Raw genomic sequence first — 27630 nt, 5'->3', positions numbered from 1 at the left:
ATCCCTGCTCTGTATACCACAGGCTGGGCCCTGATGCTGACGTCAGGCTGAGAATCACCTCGGCCTGTCCTTTATGACCTGACACCTATCTGTTACCACTTACTGCTAAGCCAGAATGTAGCTTTCTACCTCCTCCACACCGCTGCTGCACGTGCACCTCATGACCACTGGCCTAGACTTCTCTCCCACTTTCTCCTTCTGCCTCCTCAGAGCAAGCTTTCCTACCCTTCCCCAGCCTGAAGGCTCTCCTGAGCTTTTCTCTTAACATCACAGGACCTGGCCCTCCACACCTGAGTGAATGCCATCTGTCAGTCACCCTTCAGCAGCCACACCAGACCAGCAGTTAATGAATCAACGGATCCTGAGGTCTACTGTGTGTCAAACACTGTGGACAACAGTTAGATCCTGCCCTTGAGGAGCCATAGCCTGGTCCAGGGAAGATGGACCATCACTATACAGCTATATGTGTGATTATGCGAGGTAGAGGGTGTCATGGAGTCACATGACAGACTGGAGCTAAGTGGGTCACAGAAAGTCAAGTTCAAGATAAGATGTGGAGATGACAGGTGAAGGAAAGAAAGAGATGTTCTGTTGCTAGAGCCTTGTCTAGGCATGAGGCAGGAGCATCTACAGAGACCAAGAGCATGGGAGACCCAGTATGAATTGAGTTGAACATTAGCTGGATTGTGGCCCTTAAGTGCAAGGTGAAAATACCTGCCTTGGAGCTCATCTTGACCTTAGGAGCAATGGGAAACCTCTAAGAGTTTTAACAAGGAACAGTTCTGTTTCATTCGTGTGTGTGTGTGTGTGTGTGTGTGTGTGTGTGTGTGTGTGTGTGTGTGTGTGTGTGTGTGTGTGTACACACATGAGGAATTGGTAGAGTCTTACTATGAGATGAAGGCTGGCCTGACTTCATATTGACTAGCCTAGAAGTCCCTGTGAGGCTAAGGATGGCCTTGGAACTTCTGATCCCTTTGCATCTACCTCCCAAGAGCTGGAGTTACAGGCACATACCACCATACCCAGTTTATATGGTGCAGGGATCAAATGCAGGTCTTTGTGCATGCTAATATGCATGCATGCTAGGCAAGCACTTTACCAAGTGAGCTATATTCCTAGCCTGGTCTGGTATTTTTGATCCTCCTGCCTCAGCCTCCTGAGTGCTAGAGTTGCTAGCTGCTGGAGTATGCCACCATACCTGGCACAGATAAACAGAGAAGTGGCTATTTAGCTCATGAATATCGAAAAGCCTATTTTGTGTGAATACAGTGCTAACCAGCTTGCATTACTCCTCACAGACCCCAGGGCAGAGCTTCCCCTACAGCCCTGTTCTGCACAGTGAGACAGGACAGGACCACACTCAGAGCGGTTGAAGGAGAAGCGAAGGGGTCTGCAGGCTGCCTAAATCTAGGCCACAGTTCTCTGTCACTATAATCAAGACACGGCTGTAGTGACCCAGAGACATCAAACCTGACTGACGGTGCCTAGCTGGGGCCTGAGCTCCTGAGGCCTGAGTAAAACGAGCAGAATGGAGGTTTGGTATGGCGGGGAAGCAAGCCGGACTGCCCCGATTTTAAACATGATGAGGGTGGGTGGTTCATGGGCCACCCAGGAAACACTGGAGCTGAGAACAGGATGGACTGGTGAGGCACCTGGTCTCCCTGCATGCAGATGGCCATGGAGCATGTGAGGGTGGCATGGCAGAGCCTAACACCCGGGAAGCCTCAACAGGATCCAGACACTGAGGGTCCTGTGGTGACCAATAAGAAGAGAAGCCAGGGCTGGGGTTGGGGATTTAGCTCAGTGGTAGAGCGCTTGCTTAGCAAGCACAAGGCCCTGGGTTCAGTTCTCAGCTCAAAAAAAAAAAAAAAAAAAAAAAAAAAGAAAGAAAGAAAGAAAAAAGAAAAAGAAAAGAAAAGAAAAAAGAAGAGAAGCCAGGTGAGGCCAGTGGCGAGGACTGGCCAGAGATGTGCAGTCCTGGTCACCGAGTGGGAGGCCAAGGTGTGGGGACCTGTCAGCTAAGTGTGGCTTGAAGACCTCACTCGGTGGAGCCATAATGATGACACTGGTCCCCCTCAGTAAAGAGACAACTCACCCCACCCCCACCCCACTACAGCAGAGAAGAAGGAAGACTGTGCACGGAGCAGAAGGTTCAAGTGAGGGACTTGACCAGGTTCTTTCTCGTCTAGGAAAACTCTCCAATACAGTATTGACCGTTGTGGGCCTGGTCACCCCTGGCACAAGTCCAACAAGCAGGTCCTCAGGCCCTGGGTGGACACAAGGCTCAACCTACCTTCTCCTGGTACTGGCGCCGGGAGGAGTCCAGAGATTGGATGAGGGCCGTGGCATGGCCGATGAACATGGCGTAGCAGGTGGCCCCCACAATCATGCTGAGCATGGTGAGCCAGACGTCAGACATGCCTACAGGAGCCTGCCGTCCATACCCAATACACAGCATGTGGCTCATGGCCTTGAAGAGGGCATAGGAATACTGCTTCCCCCAGGAGTTATTCTGCAGACAGAGCACAGAAGGACAAATGGATGGATGGGGTGGGGAGAGCAGGCCTGGGCCAGTAATAGGGAAGGCCCTTCTTGCTAGCACCTACAAGATCCTTGCCAACCTTCAGGCACAGAACTCCCCAGTGTTGCTGTTGGCTGAAGACCTTCAGTGGTGAGCAGGGAAGCTGGGACCGGCAACCCATGGTGGCAGGGAACAAAACCTAGGCCTTCCTATTACAGTGGAGGAGGGGGAGGGGGAAGCAAGGATCATTCAGAAAGTTGCATCAAGGGGGTGAGCCAGCTGGCCCTGGTCTGGCCTCAGTGGCAGGGGAAAATTCTCAGTGGTAGGACGGCTAAATTCTCCTGGCTGGGTAGCATATGGCTCCAGGCTGAGCTACCCCGCTGTCTTTCCCTACTAAGTAGCTTCACCCCCTCTCCCTAAACAGCTGCTGGATGAAGCCCATTTCCCCACTGACCTCAATTATAAAGCTAGCGCTGTTTCCCCTGGGGGGATGGCTCCGCAGGAGCCAACATCACTGTCCTCTTTTGAGTGAGAAGCAGTTGGGGCTTCCTGTCAGTCTCAGAACCCTGCCCTCATCTGCCCAGGGCTGTGGCCCCCAATTCTCCTGCCATTGCCCCAAAGGTGGACTCTCCTGAATACCCAGTGCCGTGGTGGGGAGGAGGGACACAGGGAGGGAGTCAGCTATTTCTGTCTCCAAAGCCAGGATCAAGGAAGGATCCTCGTGGGAGCGCAGGGCTCAGAAAGGCCATCTCTTGATTTTCATGCATGTGTGGGCCTGTTACCTTCACACACATAGAAGAAATGCCCCCATAAGAGGGACCACCAGATGAACCCTATCCCTGCCCCTTCCCCAGTGTCTCCACTCAGAAACCAAGGTGTAAGGGACAATGTAAGAGCCACAGAGCCTGTGCCCAGAGCCCTCAGTGCATCATCTGGACGTTCAGACATCTGGAAGATGTCAAACCAGGCCTGTACCAAGTTCAAGGTCACCATCCTGGCTAGAGCTGAGCTCATTTGTGGAGTCTGTGGTTCAGTCCAGACCAGGGTGGGGTGGGTAGGGCTGCTCCCCAGGGGTGGGAGAGGCCTGGGCCCCAGCCTTAAGGATTAGGGGCAGCCCCCAGCTGTCTCCTGTCAGGTTTCCGGCCTCACCACTGAGTCTCTGGGAACAAGGGAAATTCAACCCATATGGCTGATTCACTTACACTTAGCTCATCAAAGGCTATTTTGTAAAGGCCTGTTTGATGCTGAAGATGCCTCAGGGTCTCTTTCACCTCTTTCAAAGCCTGTTTTTCACCCCCTGGGGCCCTGGAGATTTGCCTTCAGACCACACCAGACTAACTAGGAGGAGAGGCAGGGGCTTGAGCTGAGCCAGAGAAATACCCATAGGGAGCCCTTCTCGGGGACCCTTCCTATCCTATCCGTAGCTGGGGGCTCTGTCCTGTGACATTTGGAAGCCCCACTCACAGTGTTGGAGAGGGACACTCTCCAGCCCGCCCCCTCCCCATGCTCAGCACTGCACAGGTGGCTGGTAGGTGGGTCTGTTTAGGGAGTTGGACCTCTCAGCTCTGCCCTCAGAGCAGGAAGTGGCTGCGTGGGAGCTTGGAGTCTGTCTGTGCTGCTCACACTGGCCTTTGGTTTTCTCAGCTCAGCTTCTAGGCAGCATGATTAGGGAGGCAGGAACCATCAGCTCCGTTTGACCATACCATCACAACTCAGGGTAGCCCAGATCTTGGTCTCCTTGGGTAAAGCCAGCTGTCAAAGCTCATGGCTGAAATTGAAAAGGTTAGAAGGTGGTGGGAACGACTCCGAGCCAAGAGCTCTGTGAATGGCTGCTTGTATCAGGAGGGGAGCTCAAACTGAAAAGAACAGAGCTATGTGCCCTCCGGAACCGGGCCAGCATCTCAGGGTCCCACCTACGTGCTGGGATTCAGGAGGTGCACAGCCTCTCTACCCATCCCTGCTACGGGAGAGGAGACTCCTAGCCCAGACAGAGGCAGTGATGTGTACTTACCACCATGTCATTGATGGACACCCAGCAGTCATGGGGGAAGTCCTGCAGCATTGGCACCAGGAACTGCAGGCAGCCGTCCCAATGGCAGAGCAGGAGCATCATGCCAATGAGGTTCACGATGCGCACCACAGCACTGGCCAGGTCATAGGTCATGTGGAAGATCTGTGGAGGCAAGCCATTGCCAAGACAAAGTCAACTGTTAGAGTGTGTGTATGTGCAGGCTGGGGCTGGCGAGGGAAGCTGATAAGCAAGACCCGGAAGAGCAGGCTGGAGGGTACCATGGTGATACTCCTGGCATCTGTGCAGATGCAGACATTCTCCCGTGGGAGGTGCAGCTCTCCAGGACAAGACGTGGGCAGAGAGGCCACCTTACCAGCTTGCTGAGGGCATGTGGACACCAGGGAGAAGCTACCTAGCCTGAAGCATGCTTTGAAATGTTCTGGAGTCAAGCCCTAGATATGTTTTAAATCTGTTACTGGGACATCAGGGCCCAGCCCTGGGAGTGGCCAAGAGGATAGCATGGGCCCACAGGCTCCATGTTCAGATAGATCTTGATCCCAGGCCTAGTTCTGACCCAGTTCATAGCTGTGCAACCTTGAGGAGGTCCCAGGACCTCTCTGATCATCTTTCCTCACATGGAAAATGGTAAGAAAAATTCAAGACTGAATGGTTGTCAAAAAGATTAAATTATACATATGAAATACTTAGTACTGAGTATGGACATATTCAATAAATTACAAGTCATTGTGAGACAATGTTATTAATAATTAATCTCCATGATTAGTTTATACACATTAGTAGTACTGCTGTTTCTTACACTTGAATTGGTTACAACGGTGCCTCCACCCTAGCCCACTGAACCCTGTCCACCTGCATGTATGCCAAGCTGCAGTGTGGCAGGGTCTGGCCACAGTGGGTGCGTGGTAGCCTCCCTGGTCCTACCTCTTCCTCCAAAGCTGCCATACACCAATGTATGGCAGAGACTTGAGCCTGTCAGGGATCCCCAAGGTTACAGGGCTGTGAGAGGATGGAGAGGTTAGGGGAAGCATAGGAAGTCTGCAGAAGGTCTGGACTTGCCTCTAGTCTGGGAGACATTGGGGGAGCCTCCAAACATCTGTCCCTAGTTCTGATCCCTACATACTATCCCCAGAAAAATACATTGCTCCTGAATGCATGGCTTTGGGTCCAAATTACAAACCTGAGGATGTCAATTAAGACCTGAGTCCATTTCAGAAGGGAAAGAAACTTAATTCTAAATATTTCAGTTTGCAGTCTGAGGCAGCAGAGACAGTGGCCGTGGCAGGCAGAACAGCAGTCTCAAGGGTGTGTGCTGAGCTAGGGCCCACAGAGGCAGCCCTGCCCCTAATGCAGCACAGGGAAATCCCATAAACCATAGGTCTTCCTAGCTGAATTGGGCTGACAAACTGTTAAAGAGTGTATGTTCTCTGGCCCCACTTAGACAGAACCTACCATCACAATGCCCTGAAGAACCAAGCTTAAAGCTCAAGCTGTTAGAAAACCACACCAGGGACAGGAGAGATGGCCTAGTCAGTAAAGTGCTTGCCATATAAGCATGAGGACCTTAATTTGATCCCCAGAACCCATATTAAAAAGCTAGGTGTGGTTGGACTACTCTTGTAGTCCTAGCACTGGGAAGGCAGAGAAATAGGATCACTGGGGCTTAGTGGTCAGCCAGCCTAGTCTACTTGGTGAGGTTCAGGCCAGTGAGAGACCTTGTCTCAATAACAAGGAAAACGGCACCAAGGAATACACACACACACACACACACACACACACACACACACACACACAGACAGAGAGAGAGAGAGAGAGAGAGAGAGAGAGAGAGAGAGAGAGAGAGGCAGGAAGGAGGGGACCACATCAGAGCATGGCTCAACTAGCTCCTCTTCCTGGACTGTCGCATGGCAAGTGACTTCAGCCCATGGCCAAGCTCTGTTCATGACACTCCTACAAACAGCTACATGTGAGGAGGTCAAGGGAGTGTCTAGGCACAGGGCAGTACCCTTGGAGCACAGAGCTCACAGGCTCTGGAAGTCAGCCTTGAGTTGTTTAGCTAGGGAATGCTAGCCTCTGGTACCCCCTCCCCATGCACTGTGCGGTCTAGAAAGAGTTTCAATGCAGACAGAGTTCCCTCTAGAGTGAGGGGCTGGCTTGTAGGACAGTCTCAGGGCTGTATCCTCAGAAGAACTCTTGACTATCTACTACTCCATGTCTCCAGGAGGCCACCATGTGCCAGCTGGTACCCAAGAAAAACCCCTTCCATGTGGGGGGCAGGGAGGACACTTGCCCCTGCCCACCCAAGCTCAGAGTCAGTCACACACAGGAAAGGAGATTTGGGAGCATGCATAGAATCCCAGCAACAGAGGAGGCTGAGTGGGGCCCAAAGGGGACTTGACAGAGAGGCCAGAGGCTGTGGCCTCCAGCACAGCTCATCTCCTCCCACCCCTGGCTTATGAAGACAGCACAATTCTGTGGAGTGTTTCTTGGCTATGGATTGCATTAGAGGACTTCTCTAGCTCTACTCTGATGGGGAGTCCTACTGTTTAAGGGACTCCCTATGGTGTATCTGTGCTGTCCATCACAAGAGACCCCCAAAGAGACCTACAAAGCACCTCCTCACCTGAGAAAGGACAACCTCCTTCTGTTCTCCCTTCAGCCCCAGAGATGCCCCAATTTTCTGTTTGCTATGCCCAGGACACAGGAATAGATGAGAGTGACAGATTGGCTTGCATGCCCAGCTGTTCCCCTGTCTATCTGCACACGGACACATCCAAAGCCTCCCCTTCCGCGGCTGCACAAGCATTAACGAAAACAGGACCTTCAGGCTCCTCTTTCTGTGGAGACATCTCCCAAGTACCCACTGCAGGGCCATCAGGCAGGGACAATCTACACACTGCACGAGACGCCATCCCTCCAGCCCATTCTCCACCAAGCAGCTAGATTTAGCTCTTCAAGATGAGCAAGTTTTGTTGATGTTGTTGTTTTCTGGTTTTGGTTTTAGTTTTGATTTTGGTTTGAGTGACAAACCATGAATTTGGGTAAGTAGGGAGGTGGGGAGGAGCTGGGGGAGGGGAGATTAAAGTCTATTGTATGAAACATGAAATTTAAAAAAGAAGCAGATGTGTCTGTCACCTTTGACTTGAAGCTGCCCAGTGACTCTATCAATATTTCAGATCACACAGCACCTGCTGAACACACAGCTTCAGCATCCTGGGCCCCAACTACATCCTCACCCCATCTCCTCTGCTCTGCCTGTGCGCGGCCCTTTACCTCTGGCTACAGCGGCCTCCCCCGGGGCCTTGAATGCTAGGCCACAGGGATTCAGTGTTGCATCTGCCGTCCCATCTGCCCGCGCCCTTCTGGCTCCTCACTCTCCAGTCTTACTGCTTCCACAGAAAGGCCTCCCATACTGCTGTGTGAAGTAGCCAGTGGCCTTCCCTTCCTGCCCTCCTCAGGGATTTTTCCCTGACTTCTTCTGTGGCATTCTCTCTATCTAACAGGAGACTTTACTACCTGGAATACAACATGAGCCACGTCCCCACCCCACCCCCGCCCAGACCCTGCCCCCACCCCCACCCGCGGCTTTTGTGTCTGTGTTCCTCCGTGGAATGCACAGGTAGGCATACAAAACATCTGTTGGTTGCCTGCGTGCACGCGTGTGTGCTTCAATGAGTGAACAGACACCATATGGAAGCCAAAGGAAGCCTCAGGCCCTGGCTGCAAAGTAGCTCAGACAGTCACAACCCACAATCCCTGCCCTTTTCTACGAATCACTCTGGGACATAGAGACAGAAACATCAGAGCTGCCACGCTTCACGCTGCCTCTTCTCTTCACCCCTGATGTTTCATTTATTTTAGGGGGCTGCATGTAGCACAGAGAGCAGGTGTGGATGTCAGAGGACAACCTTCACCTTGCTGAGACGGGATCTCTTGTTTACACCAGGTCTGCTGGTCTGCACGCTTCTGTGGACTCTTTGCCCCTCAGCTAGCTGCAGGAACGCTGGGATGACAGATGTGAGCTACAGCGGCTGGCTTCAGGTGGGTTCTGGGATCTGAACTCAGGTCCCCAGACTCGCAGTCAAGTGCTTTCCCCCCTGAGCCATAGCCCAGCCCCCACACCCTGTACTTTCTTCATAACCAGCCTTCTTCTGGATCAAGCCTACAGTTCTGCCTTTATTACAGTCTCAGCAGTTACTATGGCATGGAGCATGTGGTGGGGTTGGGAACAGAGAAGAGCTTAACCATAAAGGTGACGGTGACAGTGGCGGAGCTGAAGGCCAGCAGGTCCCAACCAGTTTGTACATGGCTGTCAAAAGGGCCGTGCAGCCTAGGCAGATGCAGCTCACAGGCAGCCTGCTTTGGCCTCTGTGGAAAGAACAATGGTGCTTGACAGAGGAGCCTGGGGTAGCAGGACACGGTACTGAGTGAAGAAGGGTGTGGACGCTGAGGTGACCAGGTGGGTAGGGGAGAAGTATGTGACTGGAGAGCCAGGTGAACCAGCATGGCCATGTCTGAGCTGCCCACTGGGAGCTGGTCCATTCACCACACTTTTAACACAGGACAGCACCCAGGATATGGTTGTCAAGGAGAGGCTGGTCATTGCTGAAAGAAATTGTTCTGTGCTCATGTCCCCACTGTGGGTTGGGGCCACACGCCACCTGCCAGTCAGCTGCACTGGGCAAATATTTGCCTTGCTCTTTGTATTTCATTAAAGCGTCCTATTACGATGTTGGCCCTGACCAGGGGAGTGAGCACTTTTCCTTCTAGGCTGCTGGAGACTCACCAGGCAGGTGGCATGTAAGCTTACCCTCTGCCTGCCTGGCACTCTGGGAACCTGTGCCCACTCCTGAAATTTTTTTCAACCTCACTCATAAAGCACTGTGTCTTCTATGCCCTAGTGTGCCCCTCCCGCAGGACCCCAGCCTCCTTGCCTGTGGAACAGGTCATGACCAACTGCCAGCTCCTACACCCAGAGCTGTCTTTGGAAGTGGGTAAAATAATGGGCAAAGGTGGCACAGAGAAGGTGCTCTACAGACACTGGTTCCTTTCCTTTCAGTTCTTGCCCAGCCCTTCAACAGAGCTATATTCTCACTGTAGATCAGACCTCAGACAGTGGGATCAGGCTGCCACGGAGTTTCCGCTAAGGCTCTCTTCATGGGACCTGGCTGAGTTTTTCTGGAGACTCATTTTCTCCTTAAGGAAACGAACAAGTCCCTGCAGGCATCTCAGGAACAACCAACCATCCACGTGAAGATCCAAGAGAGGCCAGCGCATGGGTGTCCTGGGCATGGCCTGGAGCTCTGGGCTGAGGGCCACACTGGGGCCTATGATGGCACTAGCAGATAGGGCCAGCCCTAGTCCTCCAGGGCTGCTCTCCACAGATGCCAACCATTAAAGTCTGAGAGAGATGGAGAACTTGAGTTCCATAGGAAGAGGGTTCACCAGAGGCTCCTGGGCCTGGCTTCCTGCCATTCCAGGTTTCTGAGAGAGAACGCTTCTGGGATGGGTCTCTTGGCATGCCGATGCCTCCAGTAGAACATCCGAAGGGGGGCAACCAAGGTTTCTAACAATAGCCTGCGTGCCTGTGACAAGCTGGCACCTCAGAGGGAGGGGAGAGGCTGGCTGGAAGAGGCTCTGAGGGAGGCCGCTGACCTAGATCGCTAGGGGCAGCGGAGGCTTGTGCTCAGTCTAAGCCACTCTGCCTGCTCTGCTAGCAAGTCTAGGGAGAACTCCAGGGCAACTGGGCTGGGCCAGCCTCAAGACTCCACCTTTTCACCAGGGAGTTTTGAGCAAGCTGACTCCTCAGCCCCACCCTGGAGCTTCCTCCTTCAGGGCATGTCAGTCACAATTAGGCTCTCAGGGTCAGCTAACACCACTTTCACCAAGAAAGACAGCCATGGCCTGAGCACCTCAGCCTCAGAAAACATCAGTACATTCCTGGTTACTGGGGAAACTGAGCCCCCCACCCCAAAAGAAAGAAATTACGTAGGGACCTGAAGAGCAGATAGGGCAGGATTGTTTCTATATCCCCACCTGCTCTACTCCCTAGCTTTTATGTAGATATGGGGTCGGAAGGATCTTCCTGATGCCACTTCCAAGTAAGCTGAGGCTGGGAGAAGCCCAGAGGGTAGGGAGGGCTACATAGGACCCAGAGATGGGGTTTCTTGGGCCAGCTGGGAAGCCCCAATCCAATCCTAGAGGAGCCTTTGGCTGGGCTGAGTATGAGCAGAAACTAGCTCAAAGCAATTTCCTCCCAAGCTGGTAGGAGAGATAAGGGAGCAAGTGCAGGAGTGGGGAGCCATCCATCTGGCCACCTGGGATCTCCCTTCCTGTCCACACCATGTGGGAAGCAGCGTTCAGTTCAAGGCCTCAGGCTTCCTGGGACCTCTGTCTCCCCCAGGGAAGATGTAGGACTATAGCCTGCCTAATGAGGTCTGGCTAACCCAGAGGGCAGCCAGGCCAGAGGGGCGGTAGGGAAAGTAGCCCTGGGCCTGAGTTCCTAATGCCTAGGGTGCAAGGACAGTAAAGGAAGGGTTTTTCTCTGCCCTGGGTGCAGTTAGCCTAGCCACAGGCAACTCTGTCAACTCCCCAGGGGTTATGGGACCTGGTAACCCAAACCAGTGCCAAAGAGAGAAAAGGGCTGCTATGCCCAAGTCCAACTGTGGTCCTATGGCAGGCAGGAGGGTTGGGATTTGCTCTGGGTCGTTTTTTCCACAAGGAGAGGAGCCTGCCAAGTCACATTGGGAACTACACCGCCCTCCTTCCTTTCACAGACAATCAGGGTGTGTCAGCTCACCAGCCCCTGAGGTACTGTCCCTCATCTCTCGGTCTTGAGCCTGGACCTACACCTCTGTGCAACTGGATGTCCCTTGAGGACTTGAGTTCAGCCCATCACATCCCACAGCCTCTATCCCCATGACCCACTCCTCTTCCGGTATCCCCTATTCCAGTTGAATCCCCAGTGCCCTGCCCAGGACAAAGCACACACGTAGACACTTGGCAGGACCCTTTCAGACCAAATGGAACCCAGGCACCCATCATGTCTGCGCCCTACTAACAGAGGGGATGTAACTAGATCACAGGTCATGGGCCAGGAGACAGGAAGCCTGGGCCATAAAGCCTACCTGTGGGGCAGGTGGGCCTTCCAAGCCTCACTTCCTTCCCCTGGAAAATGAGGATAATGAACCCTGACATTTGCCTTGCTGGTTATAACTAAGACTGGTGAAAAGGGACATTTGTTAAGTAGTTCTGTATGACAGGCTGCATTTTAAAAAAAAAAAAGCCTAAAACAAACAAACAAACAAAAAACCCTGGACATTACTTATACTCATTTTATAGGTAGAAAAAAATGAGGCTGCGGGATACAAGGTGGTACCAAGGTCACAGAGCCAAGCAATGTGTGTCTGGGATTTGAAAGTCAAGTATCGCTACTCCGGGCAGGGACAACCACACTTCTGGGAACCCAGAGAGCTAACTGGATCCAGCCTCATTTCTGCCAGCGGGCCACTTGGTGACCTTGGTACAGTCATTGTCTCTCTCCGTCAGCAGGAATAATGCAGATTTCCCAAGCCCAAGAGAATTTCTGCTGCGGAGCGTTTCTGCCAAGCTGGTGTAGGCACTTCTTCCACAGCACGTGTGTTCATGACGCCTCTGACCTGAATCTGCCGCACCCGAACCGTCAGCCGAGCTGCCGCAGGGCTGGAGGGCCGGGACGTCGGAACCTGATCATAGGCTTTCAGCCCAGTCAAGCAGGGCTTCCGAAGACCAGGAGGCTCGCAGGGAGAGACACCTTGGCAATAAGCTTGCTTAGCACAGCCTAATCCACACGCCAAGGTGAATGTCTCATACAGCATCTCTCCCCCAAACCTGAGAAAGCTCCCAGCCAGGCCTGCTTGCTATCACTAACAAAATGGGGAGCTGGGTTGGTTAGTGTTTAATCAACTTGACATAAGCTGGAGCCATCTGAGAGGAGCGAGCCAGTAAGCCATGTTCTTCTGTGACCTCTAATCCATTTCTGCTCCAGGTTCCTGCCTTGAGCTCCTGCCCTGGAGCTCATGACAGACTGTGAGCTGTAAGATGAAATAAACCCTCTCCTCCTTGAGTTACTTTTCGTCACAGTGTTTGTATCAGCAACAGAAAGCCTACTAGGGTGGTAGCAAACTCGGCCCCCAACAGCCAGCAAAGTCCCCGGCTTCTCTTCTCCCACGGCCTTAGCCCTTCTTTTTTCCTCTTGTGGACTAGCGCTCCAGCTGGGAGTGAGCTGACGATCTCAGACCCATCTCAAGTTTTTCTAAATTTAGTGTCTGTAGCCAGAGCCCTCAGACTCTTGAATTTCCTCACAGTTTTATGCACAGGACTGACTCCAGTGCCCCCAGGGGCTTTTGGCTTTTATGACCAGCACCTGTGTGGAAGCTGAAAAGTCTTCTGGCTGTGATCACAAGACCTAGGAATATACTGGATCACTGACTCTTCCGCAAAGGAATGTAAACATTCCAACTCCCTTCTCTGGTTAGGACAAGTTCAGGGTATGGTGTACACTGTGCCCAGAGCTCCCCGTGGGTCTTTGCTTGATGTCTCACTGCATGTGTCTCCTCACTTTTGTTGGCTCTCATGCCCTTTTTTCCTTCCACATTTCCCTAAAGATGTCCCCTCCCACCCCCAGCCAAATCACTTTAATGAAAATCCCCATCATGGAGAATATTCTAAAAGAATCCATTCTAAGACGCTTGCCAACAAAATCTGTACCCGAGAAATCCAGATTTCTACATGTAATATAAATCTGTAGCATTAGCAGCCTGGTCCCATTCCTACATAGCATGTTCATGAGTGTCTACAGGTATCTGTGCGGAGACCTTTGTGATGGTCATGGACTTAAATGAGATGTAATCTAGAAACCGCTTTGTATAGAAACTAACATGGGCTAAGAAGTCACGAAACTGCTAGTTTGTCCTCTTGGGACAGGCAAGCCATCTATAGCCACACAACCCATCTCCAGTTCTCTGAGAGTACCCACTGGCTCTGCTTTCTTGGCAGGGACCTCGCCCTCCTGCAGAGAGGTTCTGTCCAGCTACTCACCTCTTCCCACTGATGAATATATCGAATGAGGCGGGAAAGCCGCAGGAGGCGCAGGAGGCTGAGGATCTTGGTGAAGCGGACGATGCGTAGTGCCCGCGCAGTCTTGTAGACCTCCGAGTCAATGCGAGTCTCCACAATAAGGAAGATGTAGTCCACGGGGATGGAGGAGATGAAATCCACCACAAACCAGCTTTTCAAGTACTTCATCTTAATGCGTTGTGGGTCAAGGATGATTTCTGTGTTGTCCTCCACCACGATGCCTGTGCGGAAGTTGAGGACCAAGTCAATGAGGAAGAATGTATCTGACACCACGTTGAAGACGATCCAGGGTGTGGTGTTCTCATCCTTGAAGAAGGTGATGCCCACGGGAATGATGATCAGATTTCCCACCATCAGCAGCAGCATTGTCAGGTCCCAGTAAAATCTGCCCAGAGAGACAACAGGGTCAGTCACCAGGAGAGAGAGGACAAGTTACAGAGTAGAAGGGAAGCATTGTGGGAGAGTCCATGGGGGAGAACCTGGGGGACTCAGAGGCAGTCGGGGACAGGCATGTGAGCATTGGGGCAAGGTGTGGAGGTTGCAAACACAGGGCTTGGCACAGACAGAGGCTCTTCAGTGACCCCGGATACCCTCCCCTGTCATCCAGTGAGCTCCCCAGGTGTCACATCTTCTCCATCCAGCCTACCCCAGCCAGAGTCAAGCTGAAACACAAGCCAAACAATGACCTCTGGGGACAAATAAGAAGCTACTTTAGTGACAAAAGAAACTCATATCATCTTCCCCAGGCTCAGGCCAGGCTGAGGTTCCCTGAGGTTTAGCTGTGGCTGAGATAGGCTGTCACACAGCCATGCTACAGAGCGTGACCAGAGACCAGGGGATGTCCACTCACCCAGCAGGTGCCTGGGAGCCAGAAGCTTGGGCTCCAGCTTGATTCTGTCAATGCTAGCCTATGTGACATCAAGCAGGTCCAAGGCTCCTCATTCTAGGCCTCCGTTTCCTCGCTGTGGAGCCTTGTAAGTGTGACCTAACTTCTCTCACATTGGCTCTCTAGCATCCTCCTTAACCAGAAGATGCCTTATCATCTCTCTGCCCAGTTTTCACATTGATATGGGAGTGTTACCCAGCCTTCACACACTTCTGCACACTTCCTACACACAGCATACACTTCATACACACAGCACATCCACCAGTGAGTTGTGGGTCCAACTTCAGCTTCTATGGGGTGTTTTTGATCTGGAATCACTCTGGCCAGTTGTCAGTCAAAGACAGCTGCATATATTCATTAGAAGCCACATCCAGGTATCCCCATTCTCTCTCTCTCTCTCTCTCTCTCTCTCTCTCTCTCTCTCTCTCTCTCACACACACACACACACACACACACACACACACACACACACACACACAGAGAGAGAGAGAGAGAGAGAGAGAGAGAGAGAGAGAGAGAGAGAGAGAGCACATTTCATTTAATCTTCTGTGGAAAACAAACAAACAAAAATACTGTGGCACAGAGGAGCCACTTAGGGCCATGTGGCCCTTCGTAGATAAATCTAATAATATACCCAGGCTAGAGGAGTTTCTAAAATTAACAGATTGGGTGCAAAGCGGCTGGGAATGCTGACTCCAGCAGGCCTGCCACTCCAGCGGATTTCTACATCCCCACCCCTCCCCAGCTCTAGTTCCCTCAATTACAGACCAAATTCAAGACAGTAATTAACAGGAGAATGTTTGCATTTAGTGGTCTTCATAAAACCAAATTACACGAGGCAAAACCACCCATTTCCTTACATTCTGACTAATTGTTTCAATCTTGAGTTTCCAGGTGCTTCAGATATTTCTGGCTGATCTGGGCTGGGGTCAGAATCCTGGCACTTCCTTCTATCCTGGAGCACCCCAGAAGCTATGTGGGGGGCAAATCAGCCTGTTGGAAGGGGTAGAGTTCTAGGGCCGGCCAAGCTTGCATCTGTTCCTGCTCTAGTTACTTGGACTCTCCGGCTCGGTTTTTCTCATCTGCTCATCTTCTCTTCAGCTCACACACTTCACCAGCAAAACTTGTCATAAGAACAAGATAAACTGGGGCCGGTAAAATGTTCTGACCCGTGCCCTCTATTATTAAGTGGGTAAATAAATGACTTCAGTCAACTGACTGGCAGGAAAGACATGAGAGGTGGGGAAGATGCACCCTCCAGGGACTAGCTTCTACTGGGAGCAGAGCCAGAGGGTGCCCTGAAATAACAGGAAAGCCAATGACAGAAGCCAGGGGTCGACAGAAGCCAGGGATCGACAGAAGCCAGGGATCGACAGAAGCCAGGGGTCGACAGAAGCCAGGGGTCGACAGAAGCCAGGGATCGACAGAAGCCAGTGGTCAACAGAAGCCAGGGGTCGACAGAAGCCAGGGGTCGACAGAAGCCAGGGGTCGACAGAAGCCAGGGATCACAGCACCTGACTAATCAGACGACAGCACCCAGCGTCCAGATGCCTTGACCCCAGGGAACTCACAATCCCCTTGGAGGAGTAGCCTCGGAGTCTAAGAAGCCATCTCTTGCAGCTGGGCATCTGGAGAGGTGGGTCTTTGTGACCGAGAAACCAGGAGAAGGTGAGAAGACTCAGGCTCTGGGAACTGCCCTTGGCCTTGCAGACAGTGTCTCTACAGTCTTTGCCAGATGGTTGCACAAATCTCTGAACTGAGCCCAAAATTGTGTTCAGCACCATGGACAGTGTCCGTCACGCCTGCCAGCCCCAGTTTGCCGTCCAGGCCAGGGGAGCTTGGCAACACCCTCCCTGCTGGCCTCTCCCATGCACGCCACCCTCTCTACACCCCCAATCCGGGTGGCCAGAAGTATCTCAAGTGAGTCCTTCCTATGACTAGAACTTTTTGTTGGTGTCTCCTTGGAGACAGAGCAGCCTTTATTCGTAAAGAGCCCCCAAATGCTGCACAATGATTGAGTAGTTAACTTTGTGCTTTCCATGAACTGGACCATTTAATCCTCACACTAGTACTACAGAGACCACTGTTTGTATTTTACAGATGATAACACTGAGGCTCAAACGGAAGCATTTGCTCAGGGTCATACGGCTAATGAGGAGCAGAGGCAAGATTCAGAGAGGTCTGGGCTGGGGCTTAGGCAGCTCTGTGGGGTGCAGGGGACAGGTGAACCTTCCTGGTACTGCATCATAGTGGAGAGGGTCCTACCAAGGTAGGTGGATCCCTTGCCCCAGACACAGAAGAAGAAAGGGTTGTTGAGAAAATCTGAGAAGACTGAGCTTCCAGACATCAGGGCCTCCTAGGTCTGGCCTGGCTGAGAGAACAGCAGATCTCTCCAGGGTTAAAAGCCATGTGGCCATTAGCTGACAGTCAGCCAGGAACATTTGTATCTATCCTTCATAAGGGAAAACTAAAGTCCAAGGGAATAGTCACACTTCTGAAGCCACAAGATAGGTGTCCAGTGTTCTCACAGCACCCCACTGTCCCTAGAACCACTCAGAAATACCATCACAATCTAAGACAACCAACCATGGTAGCAGGCATCAGGCTGTGATAGGGAATCAACAGGCAGCCAGACCAAGATGGAATCGGCACATGCCAGAATTAGAGGCCAGAGTCTCTGTGGCCCTCAAGTGTCTTCTCCCTCCAATGCTGACGGGTCCTAGTCAGAAAGCAACAGCCGGGCTGTGGTCAGTCCAGGGGTCAGGCTTCGCCTCCTCTTTGGATCAGGCAGACGGCTGGGAGTGGAGGTCCAGAAGCCGACACTGAGGGGCCAGGACCCACGTGTAGAAGGTCTGAGCAACAGCAGATAGGCAAGCAATCCTTTACTGTGGCGTCTGGATTACTTTATGGGGTGACCTGAGGGGAGGTGCTACCCTCTATGGAGATGAGGGCAGAGAAGATAGCAACTCCTGACTTTGAACTCAGAGGTGCTGGGACTGGACAAAGGGCCCTCTCCTTCCATGTGGGCTGAAGAGGATGGCTTCCTCTAGCCTCTTTGTTTCCTTAAGTTCAAACTTGCCTGTGAGCACATATGTAGGCAAATAGGCACGTGTGTGTGCACCACAGACTGCGCGTCTGCAAGCATGCACACATACATAAATGCATTTTTGCAAACACTTGTCTGTGCTCCCATTTTGCCCTCATATCTACACCCACCTTCAGCAATACCCACTGGTACACATTGTTGGGCACAAATGAATATCCCCTAGGAATCCTGTCAGCCAGAAGAAAGAATGCCACCATCTTGCCATTCAAATCTTTCCCATCATCCCATGTTCATCTGAACAGCTGCCTCCTCTGGACCTCTTGAACCTCTAACCTAAGGTCTTGGCTAGCTTGAGGCCTGGCTTCAGCTCTCAGCAGGCAGTGGGCTTCTGAAGGGCAGTCTTCATCTCAGCCCTGGGCCCCTGGATTCTGACTGTAGTCCTGGTCCTCTACACTGTTAAGCAGCACCCTGTCTCTTCGTGCTCCTGTGTGCAGATGGTTCCTGCTCCAGGCCCCCATCCTCCTCCTAGCACCAGACCTGCCTTTCCACCTGCCTGCAGAATGTGCCCACCTGGAGGGCCAGCTGTCTCTACACCCAGTGAGTACACAGCTGAACTCAGCGTCGTCCTCCAAGCTGAGAGGTACAACCTGCATTTCTGTCACTGTACCCAGGGCTCGCAATCTTCTAGCAGCTCTCTACAGACCTCCCTTACCCCACCTGTCCTCGCAAGCCCCTCAGAAGTTACCTGATCTTCTCTGGCTTCTCCTGTGATGCTGTCTCAAAGTGCCCTTTCTGTCCCAGATTTGAATCTCTGCACCATTGCCCCTGCCTCTTACCTGGCCTCCACCCTCCATTCTGTTTGCCTCTAATACACATGCCCCCCTGCATGATCTTTCCAAGTCATGAGCAAGCTACCATAGACCTGAACCCTATGGGGAACCTGTACTACAAGAGAAGACCCAAGCTCTTTAATCTGGCAGCCCAGCCACCCCTTCCCTCTTCTTTCCCTCAGCTCCTTCACAGTAGCCAACAGGACCCCTGGTCCTCCTCTCCCAGGCTCCTTCTCATCCACACAGCCTTGTTCCCCTGAAACCATCAGCTTTTGAAGTCCTTCCCCTTTTCCAAGGCTCAATGTTTTCATCCTCACAAAGCTGGTCTGTGTTCCCTGCCCTGGTCTTGGGCTTCTGTAGTGTTAGCAGACACCTTTCCCCACACCCTCAACTTCTCCACCTACTCTCCTTGCTAGCCCTTCAACAAACCACAGAACCCTGGAGTCTTCAAGTCTTGGGAAAGTGAGGAGAGCTGAGACAATCTCCTTCAGTCATGCACTATCTGCCAGTTTTTCTGTTTGGCAAGGGGACTGCCCGTGGTAACAGTATGATGTGGGACAGCAGTCAGTAGCTGTTAGGCACCTGCTACCTGCCAGGCACTAATCTGTATGTTGGTTGTCTTTTGTCCTCATAAAGACACTAAGAGGCAGACACTAGTCATGCCCTTTTTACAGACAAGGAGACTGAGGCCCAGCTTGATTCCAGAGTCCTCCTGCCCTTAATAACTCCATAGAAATAGAAGTTAGGCTAGTGGTATTTTATTACTCCCAAACTCTGCCTACCCCCCAGCTCTTTACTGTACCCTCTTCCATGATTCCTTCCTCCTCAGCTTCTTCATGTTCTGATCCATCCACATCCCCTTCTTAATGAGCCTAGACCATCATTCTCCCCAGAGCCCCTCAAGGTCAGGGTGAGTCAGCACCCTCCCCTGCCTTCTGCTGTCACTGTCTGCCTCTGTAGAAATGTCTACCAGATCCTTTGGGCATCCTGTCATCTCTTGGCCACCCCCCAGCATTCATCTGCCACCCGTGGGGCCCGTGGCAATCCCAGCACCTGGCTTGCAACCTTCCACTGCGCCCTGTCCTGCCGCCACCCTGAATGACTTCCTCTCTGTGCTGTGGATTCAGACAAACCCAGGTTCCTGGGAGCTGGAAGCCCCAATGATAACGACCCCTTCTCAGTGTCCACTGCAGCCACACACCCCAGACCAGAAGGCACCTCCAGTTGCCCCAGCTCTGCATTTTCAGTGAGCAGCCTCTCCACCCTCCCATTCCCCTGCTTTCTACAGCTGTGCCTGGTTAGCCTCAGGGTCCCAGGAGCTACTGTCTGCTGACTCTTCGGATTCTCCCCGACGAGCTGCCTGTCCCAGACAGGACTGTCCAGCCCTCCTACTTCTCTAAGCTCATCCTGACCTCTCATGCTGACCTTCTGGAACAGTCTTCACAAAAACACACCCCTGGCCTGGGAGGGCACCTTCCTTTCCATGTCTGCATGGGGTTCAGGAAGAAGTGCCCCAATCCATTCGACTAAACATCCAGGCTCCTGAGCACCTCCTGTGCCCACTCTCAGCTGGGCCCTGGGCCCTGCTAGGTCCTTTCAGGAGACTGCAGCAGATGCTGCCATACCCATGGCCCCTCTTCCAGAAACTGTGAAGTCACCTCATGCTCCTCCTAGCAGACATTACCATCTTCAACTCGATAGGGACAGGATAAGTCACCAGAATGTCCCTTCCCTTTCTGCCACCATACTCCTTTGCCCACCCTCTTCCTCTCTAAGCACAGGGGCGCCTGTGAGTCTTCCAGTGGCCTCTGGAGGGATCTCCAGGGGCCTTGAAGAAGGGCCCCTCTCTTGTTCCCCCTCTCCAGGCATCCTTTCCCATTGGATGTATCCCATGAAACCAATCTGGACATACAGCAGAGGATGACCTTCAGTATCCCGCCTCCACCTCCTGAGTGATGGGATTCCGGCATATGCTGCCATGCCTGGCTTTATGTTGTATTAGGGATTGAACCCAAGGCCTCACACATGCTTGGCAAGCACTCTACCAACCAAGCTACTTAGTTTAAGCTCTCTAAAGACTACAGCCAAAGCCACAAGTCCAGCCTTCAGGCCACAGGCCACTGTAGCAGCGCCCCCTGCCACCCTCACCCTCTCTGTCCGGGTTCCTGTCAGTGTGCTCCTAGACAGAGCTGCCCTCCCTTTGCAGCACACCACAGTCATCTGTCGGCTGCCTGCTGGTGAGTAGACCCTGCTGGCTTCTGCCCCGGGCATGTATGTCAACCTCACCCCAAGCATAGCTGACCTATTCATCTCCCATCACCCTCTCAGCTCAGCCTTCTAGAAGGGAGCAGACTCCCTCTACCACTCCTTCCTGCCCAGCCCCCCTCAGGTCCCAGGGTCTCCCCACAACAGTGGAGAAACTGCTCTTTTCCTCCCACCCCCGCCTGGCTACCAGGGCTCTATTTTTAACCCACCTCAATCTCTCTGACTCAGAATCACAGGGCTCCCAGGTAGCTGCTCCCAGCTGCCTAGGCTGCTGCAGACACAGATCCAAAACCAAGGGTTGCCAGTTGGGCTTGGGCTGTGAGCATGCTTTTCTACTGTTCCCTCCATTATCATTCACTTGAGCAACCGCTGTTTTGTCCTCGTGGAGGGTCCCTGCATGGCCCTTTAGTCCTTCTCTCTTCTAAGGGCCCTTGCTAATCTAGGCTAAGGGACCAGGGCCTCATGACAGAGTAAAGGCTAGTGTCAGCCACTCAATAAGAACAAGGCACACTGGGGGCTCTGACTGAACCACCCTTCTGCACGATGATCCTTTAGCTGTGGGATACAGACACCTGGGGGTCTGCTCAAGGTCTAGCCTTCAGCAGCGAAGGACAGGGCCTGGCATCTGTATTGCTGACAAACTCCACATCGTGCTGAGGCTGCTGGGCCAGGGAACACACTCAGAGCAACCAGGCCGCAGCTAGGTACTCAGCTGTTTTACTGACAGGTTGTGTGGCCTTTGGCAAGTCATGTAAACTATCTGAACCTATTTTCTTAGGATTGAAATAAGCCCCTACATCAGTGATCTTGGTGAAATTAGCTAAGTTACTCTTATTTCCTGGGGTCTCTTGTAGCCTAGGTTGGAATGACTTTGAACTTCTGATCCTCCAGCCTCCACATCTGCAGAGTACTGGGATTATGGGTGTGCGCCACCATGTCAGATTTGTGTAGTGACAGGGATTGAACCCAGGGTTCTGAGTATGTCATGCAAGCCTCCACCAATCGAGCTGCATCCTCGGCTCCTGAGATTCTATTTCTAACACACTATATAGCGTGTATAACCAGCACATGCTGGCCATTATCTCCGCCATCATCATTCTGTGCAATAAAATGCAGGGCCTAACCTGAGAGCTGTGGGGACCCTGGGAAGCCTCCTGGTTTTACCTCAACCAGTACTCAATCTGAGAGATGGGCAGACCCGCCCCACAGGCAAGTTGATGACCTGGAGGCCAACTCAGTGGCAAATGTTGCCGAAGCTGGGAGAGAAGATGGGGTTTATTTGGTTCTGCCTCCCAGAGGCTGTGGGCTGCCAGAAGGGAATTCAGCTGAGGCTCAAAGGGAAAACAGGACAGTGTTGCCTGCTGACTACTATAGCCTCAAAGAGGAGCTGGGGGTCGGGGGTAGTATGTCCAGGGATCAGTATTGTGGCTTGAGCTCATGCAATATGGAAGAAGATGGGGACAGGAGCCCAAGGGTCTCCTTTCTCTTTGTCTCTGTCTGAATAGTACCTTTCTCTCACAGCCCTCCTCAGATTCCCCCAAGTACACAGAGAGGACAGGGCCAGGCAGAGAGGCTGGGCAGAGGGCTAAGCCTGGAGAAAAAAAGGAAAGAAGTGTGGTTCAGAGGCCTCAGCCTGACACCCAGGTGGAGGAAAGATAGAGAGACACTGAAAGGTAGGACCAAAAGCCCAGGTGCTTCTGGGAGCTTCAGGAGCCATGAGGAATGTAGATTTTCCTGGAAATGCCCGGTTAGTGCACCTCTCGATGACATAGCCTCCTCCGAGCCTGGCTGCTGGGGACACTTGGAGGTGATAACCCTTGCCTTCCTCAGGCGTTGAGTTCTCTGAATGCTTTGTCTGTACACACAGACACAAACTAGAAATACATATACATATACATGCATATGTGTGTACGTGTGCGTGCACACACACACACACAGCACAGCAAGGGACATCTGCTTGCTCTACGATACTGCACGTTGTCAGAATTCTAAACTCCCTCAGGCTACTGCTCCAACACCCAGCGAGAGAAAGATGGTCTGAAGGAAATGGGGGAAAGGGCCGACCGTTAACAAACTTAGATCCACTTAGAAAAATCAAAGAAGGCTCAAGTCCCCTCCCCATCTGCTCCACTGTTCGGGAGAGTGGGACAAAAATAGAATATTGTAGAAAAGCACATGAAAACCACCCTGCCCCCAAGGGAAATTAGGTTCACCTGCCTTTGCAAAAAGGCCTATCAGGGTGAAGGAGAAAATGGGCTCAAGTTATACCAACCTCCAATGGGCTTGGACCACAGTGACTATGGTAGGAAGGGCCCAATGAGGAAGCGGAATTTTGCTGTACAGACTGACTCTGCTGAGATGGGTCAGTTGAGCAATAAGGATCTCACTGAGGTGCATGGGCTCTAAGGGCCAGAGGCCAGCTGAGTCTCTAGTTCTCTCCCGGAAAACTGTCTCAGCAAGGAGGCTAAGGGGGGGGGGGGCAGGCTAAGATCCTCAAAGGCCCTCCCAGCCTGACTTTAGTGATTGTGATTTATAACCACCTGAGTGGGAAAATGTGGGGAACAGTCCACCAGAGAAGAGGGACAGTACTGGGCATGGGGCAGAGAAGTCAGAATTTGACTAGGGCTCTAGGGGGCTAACGCAAGACAGGCAAGTTGACACTATCATAGCAGATACTTAAGGCCAGAGGGCCTTTAGGGAAGCCCAGCACAGCGGCTCCCAGAGTATTAAGTGGCATGAGGCAGTAGGGGTGTGTGCTGGCTATGTTTCTGTCAACTTTACACAAGCCAAGGTCATCTAGAAAGAGAGAACTTCAGTTGAGAACATGCCTACATCAGATGGCCTGTAGGCAAGTCTATGGGTCATCTTCTTGATTAATGATTGATATGGGAGGGCCCAGCCCACTGTGGGTGGCACTACCCCTGGACAGGTGGTTCTGAGTTACATTTAAAAAAAAAAATAATCAGGAACAAACACAGTAAGCAGCACCCTCCATGGCCTCTGCATCAGTTCCTGTCTCCAGGTTCCTGCCCTGACTTCCCTTCATGATGGACTGTGATCTGGACGTGTGAGTCAAATAAACCCTTCCTCCCCGTGTGAAAAGGCTATGGTGTTTTATCACAGCCGTAGAAAGCAAATGAAGACAGAGTGTTTCCTAGAACTGAACCTGCCTAACCTCATTCTGGGGAGGCCTGTCAGTGTGATTACATAAAAACCCTAGGAAGGATGCAGGGGCCACCACCACCCAGGCTTTGGGACCTTGGTATAAGGTGACCCCAGCCCTCCTCATCTTCAGATGGAGAAAGCAGGCCAGAGAGGTAAGGCTTTCGCTAAACCCACACGGCTAGGCTGGCCTTTGAATCTCATACTCTTTCCTGGCCCTGTCCTAGAAGTTGTCTTCCAAGAGCCTCTGAGACTGGAATGGCGGTTGCTTCACAGCTGAAGCAACCTATTAGCCCGTGGGTTCCTCCAGCCACAGCTACCTGGTCCGACCTGCTGTGTCCATGAGTCCTCACACCGAGGGTCCTTGAAAGGCCAGTTCTGAGCATCCAGGAGTGGACAACTCTCCACAGAACTTGCTCCTAGGAGCTATCAGAACATAATCGGGATCTTAGGTGAGAAGGTGACATTTAGCTCATTTTCATTAAGGCCCTTGCTCCGAGTTGGTCCCTGGGTAGGCTGCCTAAGGAACATAGCAAAGAAAGTCTTAAAACTCCACAGGCTCAGAGCTAATGGAGCTAACCACCCTGTCTCCTGCATCTAAAGGCTAGCAAGTCCTCAGCAAAAAAGATGCCAGAGGTGCCCCCAACTACTCCAGGACCAGAGGCTACAAAATTGTAGGATCTGGCCTGGCTTGGCTCGGTAGAGTTGAGGTTCTTTCTCATCAGCTCCACTGGTCAGCAGGGCCCTGCTGGCTCAATTGCACTAATGGGGTCAGGATTGCTGGCTCAATACCTATTTGTGCAATTAGCTCTGCTCTCTTCTCGGGCTTAGCCCGAGTCCTGACCCTAGATGCTGAGAGAGGGAAGGAACTTGCTGCGGTTCCACGGCAAGGAAGGATAAGGATGGGAGGACAAACCCCCGGTGCAGAGAGGGCTTACACTCAGGCCAACGCAGGGTGGGAAGGCAAGGGCACCAGGTGAGCTAACCTCAGCTCATCTGCTAAAACTTCTCAGCTAGACCACAATTCCATATTCAATGATACCTGGGTGCCTGCAGGTCTTTGCTGTGCCCATGGGAAGAAACAGGTTTGTCATACCTTCTGAGGGACTGCAGAAAGGAGAAACCTATGGCTGGCTGGGCATTTGGTGGCCAGGGACTTGTGTTAATCATTGACAGGGGCTGCTCCAGCCTTCAAGGGGACTGCAGGGTAATTACTTCTGGGCTCCAGGCCACACACTCGGTGACATTATGACACCAGTGTCTGCCTTCTGGGCCTTGTGGGGAAGGAGAAGGGAGTATCTCCCAAGGCTGCTGCAGACTCAGTGTGCTGCATGCACAACGGCTGCAGCAGAAGCAGACAGGCAATAAGGCCAGAGGCCTGGGAATTGAGAGAGCAGCGCTTACGGAGTGCAGACTCAAAGAGCCAGGGTCTGGTAACCTGCCCTCTGCGACAAACAACACCCACCCAACCACTTGAGCAGGTGGCTCAAGCTCCCAACCACCTTCTTCCTAGAAAGCATGCAGAACTATTCTCTGTCCTTCAGATCCAGATCAGACCGGCTTCCTTCACTGACCATCTAGCCACACTGGCCTATCATTTTTCTGTTTCCCCCAAACCAGACCCAGAAACCTTACAAGGAGCCAAAATCCTTCCCTGTCAGGTGAGTGGTGACTCCTCTTTCCCACAACATGTGGAAACAGTCCTAGAACATGCAGACTCCTGCAGGGCATGATCCCCTTATCTCACTCCTCCTCAAGCCCAGAAAACAACGCGTTAGCCAGCCCCGCTATGTATTAATTTCTGAAAGCCTCGTTCACGCAGACATAACACATCCACCCACATGGGTAAATGCTTAGACAGACGCAAAATCACCAGTACAATTATTGGGCCCCCGCAGCTGCCAGGATCAGACCTGGAAACCCTGCTGCATGTTCTCTCTAGAGTTCTAGGTACCCTGAGCAGAGGGAGTCCCACTATGGAACCCATACTTCCTGCATGTCCATCTCGGGGAATTACTCTGCAGGCACCTCAGGCCTTGCTGCCTGGCTGGAAACACCATACACCAGCCCCAACAATGAGGGTGCAGAGTAGGGTGGGGAGGGGTCATGTGTGAGACTTGCCAGTTCCAGCAGTGACGGCACTGTGGCTTATTTATCATCTGTGCTTTACCTACCAGAGAGGACTGAAAGCAGCTGGCTCAGACGCTAAGTGGCATGGGAGCTCCAGGAAGGCAAGGAGAGCACAGGGTGGTGCGTGTTCTCGATCCTGCCCCAAGCTCTGGGTCCTCCAGGAGGGCACTGAAATTGGTTCAGAGGCTTTTGCTCCCCAGCCAGAGTCACGCCTTTATCTTATGAGCCCCGGATCCTAGTTATGACTGACTTTTTTATCCTGGTTATAAGCTGAGCCCTGATCTTCATCACAAACTAAGCCTACTGGTCACACTCTGAGCACAGACCACATTCAAAGACTGAACCCTGATCTTCATCAAAGACTGAATTCTGACCCTGATCGTGGATTGAGACTAGGCTCCAGACATAGACCTCTGCTGAGTCCTAATCTACACACCTACTCCACACCCTCATTTTCCTAAAGGATTCAATAAACAGACCACAGCACTATTTGTCTCTCTGGTGGACCAGCCTAGACACCCCAGGCTATTTGTCCCTCTCCTCCTGGAACCTGAGCCTTCCTCCTGGAACAGGGATGTAGATGGGACTCTGGTGAGCTACCAAAGTCTCAGCAGTCTACCCAGCAGTCAAGCCCTGCCAGGAGAGGATCAGGTGGGTGGGCATCTGGACTCTAAAAGTGACAGCCCCGAAGTGGGGCTAGAATGCAGCTAAGTCCCCACACTCTGAACTGTCAGATAAGGAAGATTCTGTTCTTGAGATGAGCTTAAAACATTTTATTTCCTCTTCCCAGTCTCTTGGCATTGGTAGTAGTAGAGCCCAGTGTGCAGTTTACGGCTGAGCTGCACCACAGTGCAGGGGCACATTTCCATGAAGGGTGAGGCTGGGGTGAGGACCATTCAGGAAGACTTCGCTGGAAGCCCTGTTCTGAAAGCTGGAGGTAGACCAGGGTTCTAAGACCTGTGTAGTGAGACATCCCATAATCCAGTAGGTTCTGGTTTTGTTTTTGACGTGGACTTCCTTTGTGAGCTTCTCTGCCCCTCTGCCTCCATGTACAGGAGGAATGCTCTATATGAGGATTTCCTCAGGTCTTTCCTTTGGGGCTCTGAGACCTAATGGATTTCCTGTACCTGCTGATGACCCCTTTTTCTGAGCCGCTCCATAACGTTTTGATTCTCAGGAGAATATTCCCTAGAAACACTTGTTAGAATTAAATCTTTAAAGCAGAGGAGAAGAGGTGAGGGGGGAGAGGGGGCAGGGAGGACCAAGTTCAGGGTCCCACAGATGAGGCTCGGATGCCAGGCTTGCTTCTTCCCAGTGATGTGACCCCCATCATTAGCCTTGTCTATAAAATGAGCATGATTAAACCATTTGGGGGCCACTTGGAAGAGTAAATGAGATAAAATGTAGCCAGCTCCCTGCACAACCCTGACATATGGCATCTGCTTCATGATGGCGGTTATTGGTCTATAAACCACCTGACTTTTGTATCCCGATTTGAGTGAAGGGTTGTGAACTTGGAAGTGATGAGGGTTTGGGTAGCTAGATGGTGGATGGCAAGACTCGGTATGAGAGAGATATTGTAGGAACAGCGGGGTCCGGAGTCTGGGGCCAAGATAGACAACACAGGCCCAACTAGAGGGTGAA

At 52.2% G+C, this 27630-nt stretch overlaps 1 protein-coding gene across 1 annotated transcript in view; it reads right to left on the bottom strand.

Moving 5' to 3' along the window:
* The window catches only part of Hcn4 (hyperpolarization activated cyclic nucleotide gated potassium channel 4), a 41257-nt gene that overhangs the window by 5486 nt on the left and 8141 nt on the right, over window positions 1–27630 (bottom strand). The window contains exons 2-4 of the mRNA XM_036193115.1: window positions 13629–14052; window positions 4533–4694; window positions 2294–2512 (exon numbers count right to left, since the gene is read on the bottom strand). Of these exons, the coding sequence (XP_036049008.1) occupies window positions 2294–2512; window positions 4533–4694; window positions 13629–14052 (805 nt within the window). The remainder of the gene's footprint in view (window positions 1–2293; window positions 2513–4532; window positions 4695–13628; window positions 14053–27630) is intronic.

Source organism: Onychomys torridus, chromosome 7, assembly GCF_903995425.1.
Source record: "Onychomys torridus chromosome 7, mOncTor1.1, whole genome shotgun sequence".
Taxonomy (NCBI): Eukaryota; Metazoa; Chordata; class Mammalia; order Rodentia; family Cricetidae; genus Onychomys; species Onychomys torridus.
Note: the sequence above shows the minus strand (reverse complement) of the source record. Positions and strands in the feature narration are given on the sequence as shown.